Here is a 16,262-nt window from a genome sequence, read left to right on the forward strand (position 1 = left end):
TAAATGTAGTAGTGTATGCTTTGGTGCAGTGTGGTGCTGAGAGGTGTGGTTTGGAGGTAATTAGTGTGGTGGGATAGGGTGGCGCATGATGTAATTTGTTGGATATGGTGTCTCCCATCCTCAATGTTCTGTCTCTGTTTGCTCTTCTATCTATTCACTCAATTTCTCTTTTTTCTCCAGTCTTTCTTATTTTCTCTCTAAGGTGACCATACCCATCCCCTTTACATGTCTGTGCTTGATGATCTGAGTGAATGGGTCTCCTTCTGGATTGATAAATAACTGTAAGATATTTTTGTTTTTGTCTCCCAACCATAGAACTTTGCTAACATATGTGAAGTTGGTTTTTCTACCTTCCTTTGTGCAAACTACATGGGTCTACTGTCATGGGTGTTTTTCACTTACACTGTCTCACTTTCAATGTATTGTACTCCCTTAGGCGTAAGGATTGTGCTCTATGAAACCATTTAATAAATAAATGGATAAATGCATACCTATATAAGTAAATACATAATCTCCGTGGCTACTCTCTATAATTGATAAGGCAGTTTAATCTCCAAAACATGATGGTCCTTGCAGAAGATCTGTCCTGGATGCAGTTAACCAGCCTAAACTTGATTAAACTTGTGCCACAGGCTTGGGTGATGTTGTGCTAATGTATTTCTTATTTCTGATTGGACAGATGCTTCTGGGAATCTGCAGCTCTTGGCTCGTATGTTACATCTTAACAGTGACCAATGCTCTTCCTTCAGACCCTAAGAGCTACGGGTACTTGGCTCGGACCGACGTGAAAAAAAAGGCTGTCTCTGAGGCGCCATGGTTCCGCTTCCCTTATCCAGGTATGGTCTTATCAACTCTCTTGACCTTTACTTTACGTGTAGTTTTCACACTTTAACAGGTATATTTTTTATCACAAAAGGGGTGCACATAGACTTTCTGGTTTTACATAGTTACATTTCTTATTTTTCAAAGATATTGTAAGCTATCCAACTGGAAGTCTGTCATGGGATGGAAAATGATCAATGATTTTTGTAAAAAATATTCCAACATGCGGCTCTTGATAGGGATTCACACTACTCTTGTTGCATTCAGTTTCCCTAAAAGATATTTAGCCTGAATTAATGACGTTACATGATATAGTGCAACAGGGTGCATCACCATAGGGCCAAAATGATATATTGGACAATTATTTTCAATGGAAATTAGCAGAAACATTTAAAGCAATTTGGTTTGGACCCTAAGTTCTGTTTAGATACACAAATTGGTGAGGGCAAATGACTCATCATGATTCACAGAATTAAGACTGCAGGAATTTTAGCCCCGCAAATAGGATTTGAAATATAAAATTCTGCCAGTATGTTGAAATTTATGTAGTCACAAATTTAAGTTTTTATTGTCTTCTAGGCGCTTCAGGCACAAGGCCGGCTCTAGGGCGGTCCTACCGGTGCCATCATACCTGGCACTGACTTTGGGCAGGGGCACCATTTTTTTAGGTTGAGCATGCAAGCGCTTTGACTTGTTGTTGGTTTTGTGGGCTTTTGACCCCGCCCATTTCACACCCATCACTTTCATTTGTTCCTGGGCTTGCCTTTCAAAAATAACTTGATGTCATTGGTAAATGCTTTACGTTTGTCCCGCCTTGAGGCTGTTTTTGTCACCCTTGCAGACTGCCTGTGTTTAATGGATTATTGCACGATTGGCAATATACTTCAGCGTGAGGAACTACTTTTTTTTCTTTTGTCTCTCCATTTCGTGCTGCATGGCGGCCATGGCGCTCACTGCGCGAACAGGCATAACAGCGTGAACTCGATCAGCGGTATTATAGCACTGGTCACATTGTTCACAGTTACCTAATCAGAGTCATTTTTTGTGGCACCACGCCCAACCCGTTGTCCATAAACAGTGAGGTAACCGCAGGCAGTGTGAACAGGAGCAGCCGTGCACCGCGCTGTACACGCCGCCAAGTGTGCCCCAGTGCATGCACCGAGCCCGCCCCGTCCATAAACAGTATACTAAAGCGCAGACACTGTGAACAGGAGCAGTGGTGCACTACGCTGTACACGCTGCCAAGTGGGCCCCAGTGCATGCACCGAGCCCGCCCCGTCCATAAACAGTATAATAACGGGCAGTGTGAACAGAATCAGCGGCGCACCATGCTGTACATGGCGCCATGTGTGCTCCGATTCACGCACCGAGTGCAACCCGTCCATAAACATTGAAGTAACAGCAGACATTGTGGACAGGAGCAGTGGTGCACCGCGCGGTACGTGCCGCCATGTGGGCCCAGGTGCATGCACTGAGCCCGTCCCATCCATAGACAGTATATTAACGTGCTGACAGTGTGCACAGGAGCAGCCGAGCACCGCGCTGTACACGCCGCCAGGTGTGCCCCGGTGCATGCACCGAGCCCGCCCCTGCATCCACAAACAGTAATCTGGTACATTGTTCAGCTATTACACTTGTTGGTAGGTCAGGCGGGCCTTGCCTCGGTGGCGCTTCTGACAGCGTTGTTTATGGTGGACGCTGGTGCACCACGTTGAGAGGAGGGAGTGTGCAAAGAAGGCATCTTCTTGACCCAGACAGACCCGTGGGCACCGTTTACCACCAATCAACAATGACACAGCTAAACAGCATGCCCACAAGTTTATCATGTACATAGAACACGTGGATTGTGTAGGTAAAGGTAGTATGGTCTAATTGACTTAAACATTCACACACATATGGATGAATACGATAGCTCGTAAAATCTTTATTTTTCGAAAAACATCACACAACATGCTTTATTTTACATGTTACACACCTCTTTTCGGTATTTGGATATTTTGGGAGATTTGTAGCAAAGCAGTCAATGAAATAAAATGTGGCTATGTTTGAAGCAAGATTTGGCAGTTTTAGTCTGAGGTGTTAAATGCACGTGCAGTGGATTGGAGAGGGCAGCTCGTATGGCAGTCTGATCGTAGGGCTTTAAAGCACCAGAAATTCACCTACAGCAGTGGTTTTCAAACTTTTTAATGCTGTGTCACCACAGGTGGAAAAAATAAATCATCGGGCCCCTCTCAAAATTTTTCATAATTATTCTAATAAATTGACAATCTTTAAATATGTCTAAGATTATTTAAACTTTGCAGTTAAGTTCAGTTACCTTTTAAAAAATGAAATAATTCCTGTTCTGCTTAAAACAAAGCACTGTTAACTGCACAACGCTTCTTTTGGTCAGAACCTGGTGCCAACCCCCCCGCCCCCATCACTTGAGGCCCCCCTAGTGGGGCCAGCCCCCAGTTTTAAGACCCAGTCTACAGTAATGCCCTCATTAAATATTGTCCCATTGTGGCTAGTTTTCATTTTTTAACAAAATTATACGTTTGTGGCCATGCAAATAACGCACAAATTAAAGCTAACCATGCAGAATTTAATGGCTCCCATTAACTACTTCTCAAACCTAGTTTTCCAAATCGAATGCACACAGTGGTGCACACGTATTAGCATTTCCCTTAGTGTACACAGAACGAAAAATCCTTTTGTAGTTCCCGACGTTAAAACCATTGCACACTTTATGTGTATGGGCTCGCTTCATTATCAGTGCCTACTAGTGAGCGAAGGAGGCGCAAACTGCTTTATTAATGTCATGGATGTTGCTAGAGGCCAGTGCTTAATTTGTAAATAAAAGGTGCCGGTGCTCAAAGCTCTCCTCTTAAACATGTGGCTGCTGCAATTAAATGTGGGAACACGGAATACTGAGGCATCGTAATCCTGAAGCAATTTCGGGCCTCTTCATTCAATTTAAAGACCCCTACTGCCACTTCAGCTCACTTTTGCAGCTTTTTGCTCTCTCCCGTTGTGACGCTTTTTCGTTTTTCTCTTCCTCTGTCTTTCCCATATGTGTCTTTTGCCCGCAGCAAATGCTTGGGACGAAGAATAAGCGCCGGCCCTCAACAATAAGTGCCGGTGCTCAGCACCGGAAACAACAGGCACAAATTAAGCTCTGGTAGAGGCAATGATGTGGAGTTAGGGTGACCACCTGGCATTGAGGCAAATTCTGGACAGGACTGTTAAAAATTCAGGACAAAGGGTCAAAATTCAGGACAAAAATTCAGGACAAAGGGTCAAAATTCAGGACAAAAATTCAAGAACAAACGTCAGTTTTACAGACACACGCAAGAGAGGCCATGCCTCACTATGTTGTCAGTGCATTTATTTACTCTTTTTTAACATAGCACTATTTATTCACTGTGGACCTTTTGTCATTGCCTCCTGGTATGCTACATTGAGGTGTCACATTACGTCCTTGTTCAGTAGTAAATGAATGCCCCTCAGTACTGTGGCACGGCCATCACCCCTACCCAAATCTACCCGATCTTTCCTGAAGAGAAAGTAACAGCAACATTTTGATTATGTTTCTGAACATTTTAAAACCCCTGGCAAACAGTTTGGGACACTTTAAGGTAATTAACCTTATTCTAGTTTAAACAAATTGAACAAAAACATCTGGCTTACCCCAACCGCCCATGGACTTTCAACCTAATTTTCTTTTAAAGAGGCAGGGCAGATGGTGTGGGCGACAGTCTCACACCTAATGTCAGGATGTGATGTACCCATAACTTGTCTGTAGTCTCACTGCACTAGAGTGTATGAATGGCACTCTACATTTATCTCAGAAATGGGAGCCCGGACTACCAATCAAAGATAATAAAAGAGGAGGATGAAGTTGAGATCAAATGGGAGATCCACGGCAAGTAATTCAAAGGGTTGTTGCTAAAAACTGGATGAATAAAGAAGAGAAGAACAAGGTGGGACAATTCCTAAAATCAGACAAGATGGGTCCACCAAGACTATTCGAAGGTATTGGGTACCTGGGGAGTTGTCTCTGCACACAGGAGCGAAACAGAAGGGGCACTGTAAGTGGTTGAACAAGCAACACCCATCCACCTTGGCAAACTCTTCTGGTGCAATGGTCTGCTGTTAGTGCTTTTGAAGGGTGAGCAGGGGCCAGACCCCTTGCAAGGTTGTGCAAGGCAATTGCCCGCTTTGTCCATGTCTTTATATGGTTTTGAAATTGAGCAAAAGCCAAACTAGAGATCTGGATTATCTCTAAGTGTCAAGTACACATAGAATCTTTGAAATATTTGGGATGGAAATTGCACAAACAAAATTTAGAAATGTTAAAGTTTAATTAGTGTTTCTTTAACATATGGCACTGTTTTCACCTTCATATACAATTAGATCTCAGATTGGACTGGGAACCAGTTACCTTTTGATACCTAGTGATTAATATCTACCATTCTTACACTGATTTCCAGGATGAAAATCTCGGCAGAGCGAACCATCCCTCCAAGCCCAGTTTGCTTTTTGGTCTTCTCTTCTGCTTTCTGTAAAGGCCACGTGGCACTAGTGAAGATGGTGTGCTACCCCAATGATAGTATTATTTTGCAAACCTTCCCCTGCTCGTCCTATGCTCCTGCACTACCTTTGCTAAGCCTTCCCACTCGCACAGGATGGCTGTGCTCAGAGCAACTCCATCAGTGGCATGTTGCAGGTGTCTTAAAATTGGGGACTTTGTTTCTGAACAGTGAGCTACTAAATTTCCAAACCCTTGTGGCAGACTACCATCTTCACCCCGGTCAACTCCTTACTTACAACCACCTTAAATAATCATTAAATGCCCTATTTCATGTCTGCCACCTAGCACTAACCCTACAAGAGGTGTGCCAGAAGCTCTGTACCATAGGAAATGGTGGCAAACTGATGGAATGAAACATGGAAACCATTCCAGGTCTTCTCGTCATACTACCTGGGTGGTTGATGTAGCCAAACCTCTGCAAGATATGGACTAAAATACTGGACTTTCCCCACAAAGTACCCCACAGCTGTCCTTTTAAGTAAATTCATAGTGCTTCCTTGTGAATGCATTCTGCCCTTTGTTTGCCATTGACCTTGTGTTTTGTAACTCACAATTTGTTGCTTTCAATTTGCTGGCTTTATTTGTTTTAGGCTATGCAGCTTGAATTTGTCCCTTCCCTTGCCAAAACCTTATTTACAGTATCCTGCCGAGTGCTCCCTTTCTGTAAACAGGCCTGTAAATCTTGTTCTTATCTTATCATATTTGCTGTGCATTCAAAGAACAAAGTCAAATGTCAGGCTCTGTCTTCGGTGGGAATTTAGTGTTTACTTTCCTTTCTCTGACTTCAAAGTGAGAGGATTTATGCGACAATCTTGCTGGATACTGGGGTTAAGAAAGAGTTTTTTCTATCACATGACAACATTTAAATAAACTTCAGAATATATCTGAATTAGAAGTACAAATCAAGCACATTTTTGTTAATTCTGAACTGTGCTGGAAACATGATTTACATGATTAAAACAAATCATTGCATTAGGTGATGCAATTTCCACACATCATCGTCTGTGCACAGCATAGTTTTATTTGAAAAACTGTATATCTGTGCAAATGTAATGGTCATTTCAATCAAACATGTGTTGTCTGTAATGGCAGTGTGTTAGCATATCATCCATACTGCACTCCACTTTGCTCTGCACCACTACATGCCACTGCACCCTACTCTGTATCACTCTACTTTACTCCACTCCATGCCACTGCACTCTTCTCCATTCGGAACCACTCCACATTATGCCACTGCACTCTATGCTACTTCACACTATGCCTCTCTACTCTCCTCTGTACCACTCTACTCTATGCCACTGCACTTTATGCCTCTCTACACCACGGCGCTCTGCTTGTCTGCACGCCATACCACTCCAGTCTAGGCAACACCAATCTAATCCGCACAACTCCACTCTCTGCCACTCTGCAACACTGCTCTGTACACCACTGCACTCTAAGCTAATACACTCTATGCTAATGCACTTTACTCTGTAACACTCAACTCTATGCCCCTGCACTCTACATCAACACACTGTACATCACTCTAATCTACTCTGCACCTCTGTACTCTATGCCACGGCACTCTACACTACTTTACTCTATGCCATCACACTCTATGCCATTTTATGCAACTCCACTATAACCTGCACCTCTCCACTCTAAGCCACCTCACTCTACTGTGAAATAATCTACTTTATGCCACTGCACTCTGTGCCACTGCATTCTATTCCACTGCACTCTCCCTGCACCTCTCCACTCTATGCAACTGCACTCTACTCTGAAACAATCTATTCTACGCCACTGTACTCTATACCACTCTGACCACTGTACTGTACTGTACTGTAGTTCAATGCACTCTACACCACTGCAAGCTGACACTCTGCAACACTGCACTAGCGCCACTATACTCTACACCACTCTGCTCTGTACTACTGCATTCTGCACCAATATACTCTATTCCACTGCATTCTATGCCACTCTACTCTGCCCAATGCCACTATATGAAACTGCACTCTACACCAGTGCACTCTAAACAACTGCACTGTATGCCACTGCCCTTTACTCTGCACCACTGTACTCTACGCCACTGTTCTCTGTACCACTCTACACCACTACACTGACACTCTACTCTGCAACTCTGCGCTCTACACCACTCTACGCTATGCCACTGCACTCTAGGCACTATACTCTACTCTACACCACTCTACAATACTCCACTCTGCACCACTCTACACCACTGCACGCTATGCCACATGAGTCTACTCTGCACTCTATGACACTGCACCACTATGCATTACTGCACTCTGCTACTCTTTTGTATGCCACTCTACTTCACTGCACTCTATGTAACTCTACCCCATGCCACTCTATGCCACTGCACTCTGCGCCAATGCACTCTAAACAACTGTTCTGTACTCCACTGCCCTCTATTCTGTACCACTGTACTCTACGCCACTGCTCTCTGTGCCACTCTACTCCACTCTACATCACTGCACTGACACTCTACTCTGCAGCGTTGCACTCTCCACCACTGTACTATACACCAATGTACTATGTACTACTGCATTCTATGCCACTGCACTCTATGCCACTCTACTCTGCATCACTCCACTCTACAGCACTTTGCTCTAATCTGCACCACTCTACACTACGCCACTGCACTCCCTGCATCGTGAGTCTACTCTGCAATCTATGCCACTGCACCACTCTATGCTACTGCTCTCTCTGCCACTCTAATGTATGCCACTCTACTCCACTGCACTCTATGCCTCTCTACTCTGTCCCACGCTACTCCATGCCACTGCACTCTAAACCACTGCACTCTACGCTAACGCACTCTAAACAATTGCACTGTACCCCACTGCACTGTACTTTGCACCACTGGGCTCTACGCCACTGCTCCTATGCTACTCTACTCCACTCCACACCACTATGCCACTAACTTTAAGCCAGGCTGAACAGCAGCTACTCTGGTGTATAACATGCCCAATGGCTAAAACACATTAGCAAAGCCAATAACTCTTTCGTAGATGAGACCTATTGCTTTGCCAATGTTTATTAGTACTATGAGGTACCGAAGTACCTGAAAGAACTGTGAAAAATACAATTGCATCATTATAAAGGCTGCTACAAAATGCGCAAATACATTTTGGTTAAATAAAAAAAAAGTGCTTCTGTAATACAGATTTGAATAATATACAGTTTATACCTAGTACTAAAAAAATGTATAACACTCCATTAAAACCACACACTCCACAGCTCACCTTGGAACACCATTACAATACCTCTCTAAAATAAATATCTTTGCCACCAGAAAACTTCAAGTGACTCCTTTTAGTAAAGTCAATGCAGGTTTTCAAGCCCTTTTGTATTTGCAGATTTACCAGTTGGGCACATTTGCATGTCTTTAGGGAAGAAGACCCCCTGGCAAGAAGGTCTGATTCTTATCTGTCTGCCCCTCCCTCAGAACACAGGAGACTCCCTGCCTTCCAGTCCAGTGGGGGAAACTGATCTGCCCGTAATTTCGCCCTGCCTCCATAGCCCTTTAGGTGAAAGGCTAAAATTACGGACAAATGTCGTCCGTTAAAGCTTTCATCACGGACAGCGGACAGCAGGGTGAAATTACGGACAGTCCGTGAAATTTACGGACGGGTGGTCACCCTATGTGGAGTAACAGCCTGAGCTGCCGACCTTGGTGCTGACTGTCTTTTGTCTTTTTTGGGGGAATTGTGTTAGCCAGCCAGCAACTCTGATGGTGGGGTGGTGAAAGTGGTATTCTGTTGGAATTAGCATGGCAGGTTTAAGTTAGGATGCTAAATGGCAAAGCAAGAGGCTGACAAGTCTATAAGCACGTTCTACATGCGACGCAAGGACCTGGTAAACACCTGCACCTTCAGAGATGAGCCAGAAGCAGCCCTGCCAAGTACCACGTATCAGGGGTGAGACTCACGCATTTAAGTGCTGGTGTTCGCATCACCTCACTAAAATGCTTAGTCATGCATAATTAGTAGCTCCTAACAGTGGGGCGTGAGGCGTTCGTGCTGCTCTGTGGAATAATAACTTACCCAGCTAGAGCTTTCCGTGCGCTTGTGCCTCGGCAAAAAATAGACGGACCCGTGTGTAGAGCGATGCCTAGTTGCTGTGAAGCGGCCTGGACCCAGATGGATTGTTGTGACACTCATTGTGCTTAAAAAATAAAAAAAAATAAAAGCTGCAGCCCCTGAGAAGAGCCTGCCAAGAATGTGGACTACGTCTGCGCTGTCCACCGTAAACGTAAACACGCAGGCTGCAGACACGTGAATTTAAGGATTCGAGGGCCCATAGGTGCTAACTGAAGGGGCGGCAGGACTATTAGTTTAATTAGTATCACCTAAACCTTTACAGACCATCGGCTATGATTTGAGCGGCGCGTGTTGTTTGCTTGCTGGGCAGTCCGGCAGCACCGTCACCTGCCCTCACTCCATTCCTGGGCACGCATGGCTGTGTGTATGCACCAATGTCCTTGAAAGTCCAGGGCCCAGAACCTGCAGCAGCAACGGATCGCCCTGCAGGCCGAAGCAAGGCAGGCCATGCACTCTGCAATATTCACCACTGCAGAGCACCGAGGCTCCCCCTCAGCCCCGCCCGGCCCGATGGAGACATCCTGGCTGTGATGCCGGCAGTAAGTTGCTGGGGCAACGCTTGTCACTGGTAAGATGTGCTGTGGGAATGGGTCAAAGTGGAGTGGGACGGGCGAATAGCGTCACCACCTTTCCCGCTGAACCATCTTTTAAAATTCTGCGAAGGCCCATACATGATAAAACGGACTTTATACAAAATAGTCAGTATTCATTTTTAACACTGCTTTCCCACGGCGCATCAAAGCACCTCCAGAAATCATCTTAAAAGTGCTCTACTCTTGTGTTTGAAGTTTACAATATGCACTCATATGAGGTTAAAATACCGGCTTTAAGTGCATTTTTTTCATTTTTGTGCTGAGACATTTATAAACTGGTCAGGCCAATAAAAAAACTGCCAGTTAGCAACCCTATTGGATGGATGTACGTGCAGCTAGAGGGGCTCGTTCTGGCAGAGTTGTATGAATATTTATGGTGTTTGAACACACTGCACTGGCTTGGCCTGTTCAGTTTGGGGATAGGACTTGAGAAGACCAGGCTTGTTCTGTCTGAATGAGGCTATTAGATCGGACTGGACAGGATCAGCCTGGTTCTGTTGTGGTTAATTGAGCTAGAATGGACTTGGCAGGGCCACACTGTTTTCTGGTGAATGTGAATGGGTGTGTATTGCTTTGAAGTGGATGGACTGGCTCTAATGGTTGTAAAGGGTCTGAGCAGCGGCGGCTCCTCCATTAGGGCAGAGGAGCGTCGCTCCCCTGATAGCAGTGGCAAACTGTGTTTATTATCATTTTTTGGGGAAAGGGGCAGGGCCATGGGGGTGACGAGCAATGAGCACATGTGTGTTCTTCTCAGGCCAGCCAAACACACAGGCGCACAGGGCTCTCTCCAGCCCAGCAATATTGGGTGTTCCCAGCCAATCCTAATGCTGCTCTAAGCAGCGTCAGGATTGGCGCAGAGCAGGCTGGGAGCCTGTGCCTGCCTGCAAGAAGGAGACAGAGGAGTGGAGCGGCATGCAGCAGTAAAGTAATTGTTTTTTTTTTTTTAATGTTAAATTATTTTTAATTTAATTTAATCCCCCCGTCACGCGCCACCCCCGCCCCTTCTGCTTCACATGAGCCACGACTGGTTCCGAGTGCATTGAGCAGGAGTAGACCTGCTGGAAGTGTGTAGGGTTTGAACGCTCTGGATTGGGCTACCTGTTTCTGATGCTGTCAATGGATTTTGGATGCACTGGGTTAGGTCAGACTAGTTCTGATGGGTGTTAATAGTGTTAGTGTGGAACACATAGTCAGGCTAGTGCTTCCCATTATTTAAAAGGTGGTAATTTGTGATATTTAGCTTTTTATTTGGACTTCGTTGCCTAGTTTTACTGGGAAGAAAGTGCCACTCAGTGTGTCACAAACTAGGCAGTAGAATGTTTCTCATTACAAACAAACCATCAAAATGTCACACATAAGCAATCTGAAAGTTAGCAACTATGCAGAGGAATTCCAAACACAAATAATTAAGGAGGGTACTTCGCCAAGGTACACAAATCAATCATCGAAGAACCTGGAAAATCATTACCGGACATCCTCATACTGGGATGCTTCAAAGAGTTGTCCAGGGCTCGGGCTTCGAATATGTCAACGGGGTGGTGAAGGCGGCAGAAGAGAAGAAGTAAAGAGGTGCCAGCAACGCACTGCTTGGAAGATAGTGAGTTTAGGCATTGTGATGCCACATCAAAAGGACTTCCAGCACATTTGGAAAGAAGTGTGTTGCCTGCTGGAAAGACAGACATTTTGCAAAGATGTGCTAGTCCACACCCGCCCCACCCAACAGTTCAAAGCCCAGTGTGAGAACTCTGGTTGTGTGCAACCCTAATCACAAAGTCCCTGACATCGATGATGACACCAAAGAGGTTGTGTATTTTGGGCACCCTCTACATCCAAAGAGTCCGAACTGGGCATCTCTCCCGATATGCAGGATCCTGTTCTGCCACAACCCTGTCACAGCTGTGATTAACACTGCAGCATCACTCAATATAGTGGCCAGGAGTGTATTTGGAAAGCTAGAAGACCTTACAAAGTTAACACCCACACAATTGAGTGTATGCTTATGGCCACGATAAGTCGCTATCATTGGCCGTAGTCTTTGCAATGAACCTGGAACATCAAGGACAGGCATTGATAAGCAAAATGTATGTCAATCAAAATGGATGGTATGCTTCTCAGCTGCCAAATCACACAAGAACCGAATCTGAAATAGTTTGCTTTCTATATCCATTTAGCCAAACTCAGTTCTTTGACAGCTTCCCCGATTTGTTAAAAGGAAAAGGGGGGCTCAAAGGCCAGCAAATGCACATCCACATCGATTCTACGATCCAGCTTATGGCCCTGCAAAACAGAAGGATGGCATCCACCTTTGCCCAAAAGTGGAAGAGGAACTAAAGAAATCAGAGGAAGCGGATATCATAAAAGTGGTAGAAGGACCTACGCCAAGGGTGTCACCACCTGTGGTGACGCCAAAGATTGACCTGCACTCCGGGTAAATCCTGGAGTCTAGATTTATTGCCACCTTCTCAAACGTGGGACTATGCTGGTATAAGTGGCTAAACACTAGCATCTCCAGCGCCACAGAGGTGTTTGAAAATGTGATCCACAAAGTTCTGGATGGCATGCCTGGTGTGTTCAATGTAAACGACAGTATCTTGATCCATGCTGTCACCTTAGAGGAGCATTATCAGTGTTTAAATAAAGTGCTACAGAGGTTATAAGACTGGTTTAACGTTGCACCTGGCCAAGTGTGAGTTCCACGCAAACTGTCAGATTTTTGGGATATCAGTATTTGGCCAAAAATGTGGCTCAGGCTCCATGAAGGTGAGGGACATAAGGCCCCTAAGCGCTTCATCTCATGTAACAGAAGTGGATAGCTCCTTGGGCATGGTGAATTATTGTGGGAGGTTTATTCGGAATCTCACAACGCTTACTGCCCCTTTCAGGACCCTCCATGGTCCTGGGGTTCAGAGCAAGCAGAAGTGTTCTGGTTCACGAAGGAGGCCCTGACTGCAGACACTACACCGGTGTATTTAGAACCCGTAAAGCCAGCAGAGGTGTCAGTTGATGCTAGTCCCACTGAACTTGGGGCTGTCTTGTGCCAACATCAGAAGTGCGGAGAACTGGCCCTAGTGGCGTATGTGTGTTGGAGCGCTCAGTCCGTTAGAGCAGCACTATTCACAAATCGAACATGAGGCTCTGGCCGTACTTTGGAGCTGTCACCATTTCCAATTATATATATGTTGATAAAACCAGAAAAATAATTCTGTTATGTCTATGTCCACAGCAGCCTCTAGATCTTCTCGTTGGCAAATGCGTCTCTGTGTCCATGTTTTGCTTTAAGCCTTGATGTCAGTAGCCTCCCTGCATTATTACAACTCTCATAAAATATTTGTCTTAACTTGATCAGAGAGTACTCTGCTTTAGTGAGGTCATATTGTGTATGTTGAGCATGTATACTCAAGACCTTATGCTATAGCTGTTGCAACAGTGACTTTTTTGTGTTGGTCCTCTGTTGTCTTTAGTTCCTCTTGAATTTTTGTCATCATCTTCTCTTTGATTTTCTTCATCCTGGCTTTTGCAGCTTTCAGACCCCTGCTAATTACAACTTTAATAGTTCCCCATATCACTGCTATGCTGCTGTCTCCTAAGTTGTTGAACTGGAGGTAGTTGCTCCTTCGCTACTGCCATCTAGACAGGGTCATGGAGCAGGATATTCCTCAGTCACTATATACGTTTTTGTGTCTTGGTACGCATGTCCCACTTTACTTGGTATATTACTGGGCAGTAACCAGAAATTGAGATGTTCCTGTGTTGCATCTCTTGCACCATATGTTGGAAAGTGTGATTAAAGAATACATATCCAACCTTGTGTGTGACCTTTGAGTGGCTGAGTAGGGCAAATAGTCTATTTGAGTAGGATTATGTGACATCCAAATGCCATGAGACCTATGTCATCCAGTCATTGCACTCCCTTCTCTGATAGGACTGTCACCCCTTAAGCCTTTGTCCAGTCTTGTCCTTTTTCTCCTCCGCAACTAGATTCCAATCATCGTCTGCTATTAACAGCCTACTGTCTAATGAGAGAGACGCCTGTATAGGGTTCTTGACCTGAGATGGGTGGGTAAATTGATACAATACATAAAACTCTTCCTCTCAAGAAGCTGGTTAACAGTAGCCATCTGCCTGCTTTATCTGCCTCTAAGTCAGTTATACAGAATTCTGCATGTGAACCTGAACTCTCAGCAGAAGCAAAAAATGAGTGGGAAAAGACAGGGAGCATAGCCTCTTGCACCTTATGCCCTAGGTGTGTCTCTTTAAGCAGGCAAATGTCTTCTTCCAAACCAGGTGTAATGTCATCAGGCTCTTGACTGGAGCATTCAATTCCTTAGCGTTAAAGGAGTTAATTTTCAGGGCCCTAGTCACTGTGATTTTACAAATTGTTGTTTCACATGGTCGATCAGTGTTATGGTCTTGATGCTATGTGAAATTGCCTTTGCCAAACAAATCCTTGCTTTATCTTCTAACAGCTCAGTTTGCACCCCTCACTAACTTATGACTCTTCACACTTAAACAAACCTACTTATCTGAAACATACCTAAAACCCTTACAAGACTGCTGTGCAACTAAACTGACAATCCTCCCGCTCTAGCCCTTCAGCCTCTCTACCTCTCTCCACATTATAGAAACACTGGCACCCATCAAACATGGGTCCACCTTCTGTGAGTTACTGACTACTACAGATGAGTTAAGAGTAATCTTGGTGTCCCCCAGGATAAGCATCCACCTTTGCCTGGTGATTGGCTGCTTTCTGTTCTCTCCATATGACCTCCGGTGAGGGTTTAGGGGAAGTATTTTTATGTGAAATTCTCATCCATTTGTCACAGCGTAGAAGGTCGAACCAGTACTCTGGCAATCTCATCTGTTCCTCAGGCCTCCTCCTCAGTTCCCTGTATATCCTTAGCTTTCCTATGGAAATTCAACTCTGAAACAGCTGCTTGTTCTAGTCAAATATGATTCTGAATATGCAACTCATTTGTAAGGCATTTTGTTGGCTGTTAGGAAACCCATGATGCTGCAGAGCGCTCTGCATTTTTAAAGCTTCAGAGTTGGGATTTCCTGATAGAAAGTAATTTTAGATCTGTCAAATTGAAAGTTATCTAACTTCCATTCCACCACTTCAGAGTCAGCAGCTTCCAGTTGTACTCTAAGGGACATATTTATACTCTGTTTGCGCTGGATTTGTGTAATTTTTTTTACGCATATCCGGCGCACACTTAACTCCATATTTATATTTTGGCGCTAGACATGTCTAGCACCAAAATATTGGAGTTAAAGTCAATTTTTGCCTGCAGAAAACTACCTTGCGTCAATGAGATGCAAGGTAGGCGTTCCCGGGCAAAAAAATGACTCTAAGGCCCTAGCGCCTTATTTATCCTCCCATGCAAAAATCACACACGGGGGAGGGAGGGGTCAAAAAATGGTGCAAAGCTTTCTTTGCACCATAATTTAAACCCTGGGTCAGGGCAGGTGTTAGGGGATCTGTGGGCCTATTTCCATAGTGGGACACCATGGAATAAGCCCACAGGTGCCCTCCCCAGGTCCCAGGGACACCCCCACCCACACCAGAGGGACATCGGAGGATGGGGGACCCCATCCCAGGTAAGTATAGGTAATTACAGGTAAGTATATATATATATATATATATATATATACATATATATATATTTCTTTTTTTTTAAGTGCCATTGGGGGCCCTGAAATGGGCCCTGTACATGGCACTGGGGCAATGGCCATAATCGGGAGACCCTGGTCCCCTGTGCTGGCCATTGGAGTGGTGGGCATGACTTCTGTTCTTTTCTAAGACAGGAGCCATGTCCACCACCCCAATGGCCAGCACACGGGACCAGGGTCCCCTGATTATGGCCATTGCCCCAGTGCCATTGGGGGCCCTGAAAAGCAAAATTGAAAAATTTAAAACATTTCCTATGTTCAATTGTGAATTAAGTGAAATATTTCAATACTTGAGCATTCGTTTGGTGTATACTTTTTGTATTTTTGTGTATTGTTTTTAGGTTTAATCAATGAAATTGCTGGGGGTCTCCTGCTTCTAATGGTGACTCAGTAGGGGTCCCCAGATTTCAATAATGATTCACAGGGGTCCTCAAAAGTTAAAAGGTTTCAAATCTGTGCAGTGCATACTTTTTAATGTAGATGTTCCTTTTTGTGAGCCTC

The 16,262-nt window shown here is 44.7% G+C and overlaps 1 protein-coding gene across 1 annotated transcript in view; it reads left to right on the forward strand.

The window, feature by feature from the left end:
* The window catches only part of LOC138287141 (solute carrier family 23 member 1-like), a 343,235-nt gene that overhangs the window by 77,261 nt on the left and 249,712 nt on the right, over positions 1-16,262 (forward strand). The window contains exon 3 of the mRNA XM_069227499.1: positions 680-836. Within this exon, the coding sequence (XP_069083600.1) occupies positions 680-836 (157 nt within the window). The remainder of the gene's footprint in view (positions 1-679; positions 837-16,262) is intronic.

This window comes from Pleurodeles waltl, chromosome 4_1, assembly GCF_031143425.1.
Source record: "Pleurodeles waltl isolate 20211129_DDA chromosome 4_1, aPleWal1.hap1.20221129, whole genome shotgun sequence".
NCBI lineage: Eukaryota > Metazoa > Chordata > Amphibia > Caudata > Salamandridae > Pleurodeles > Pleurodeles waltl.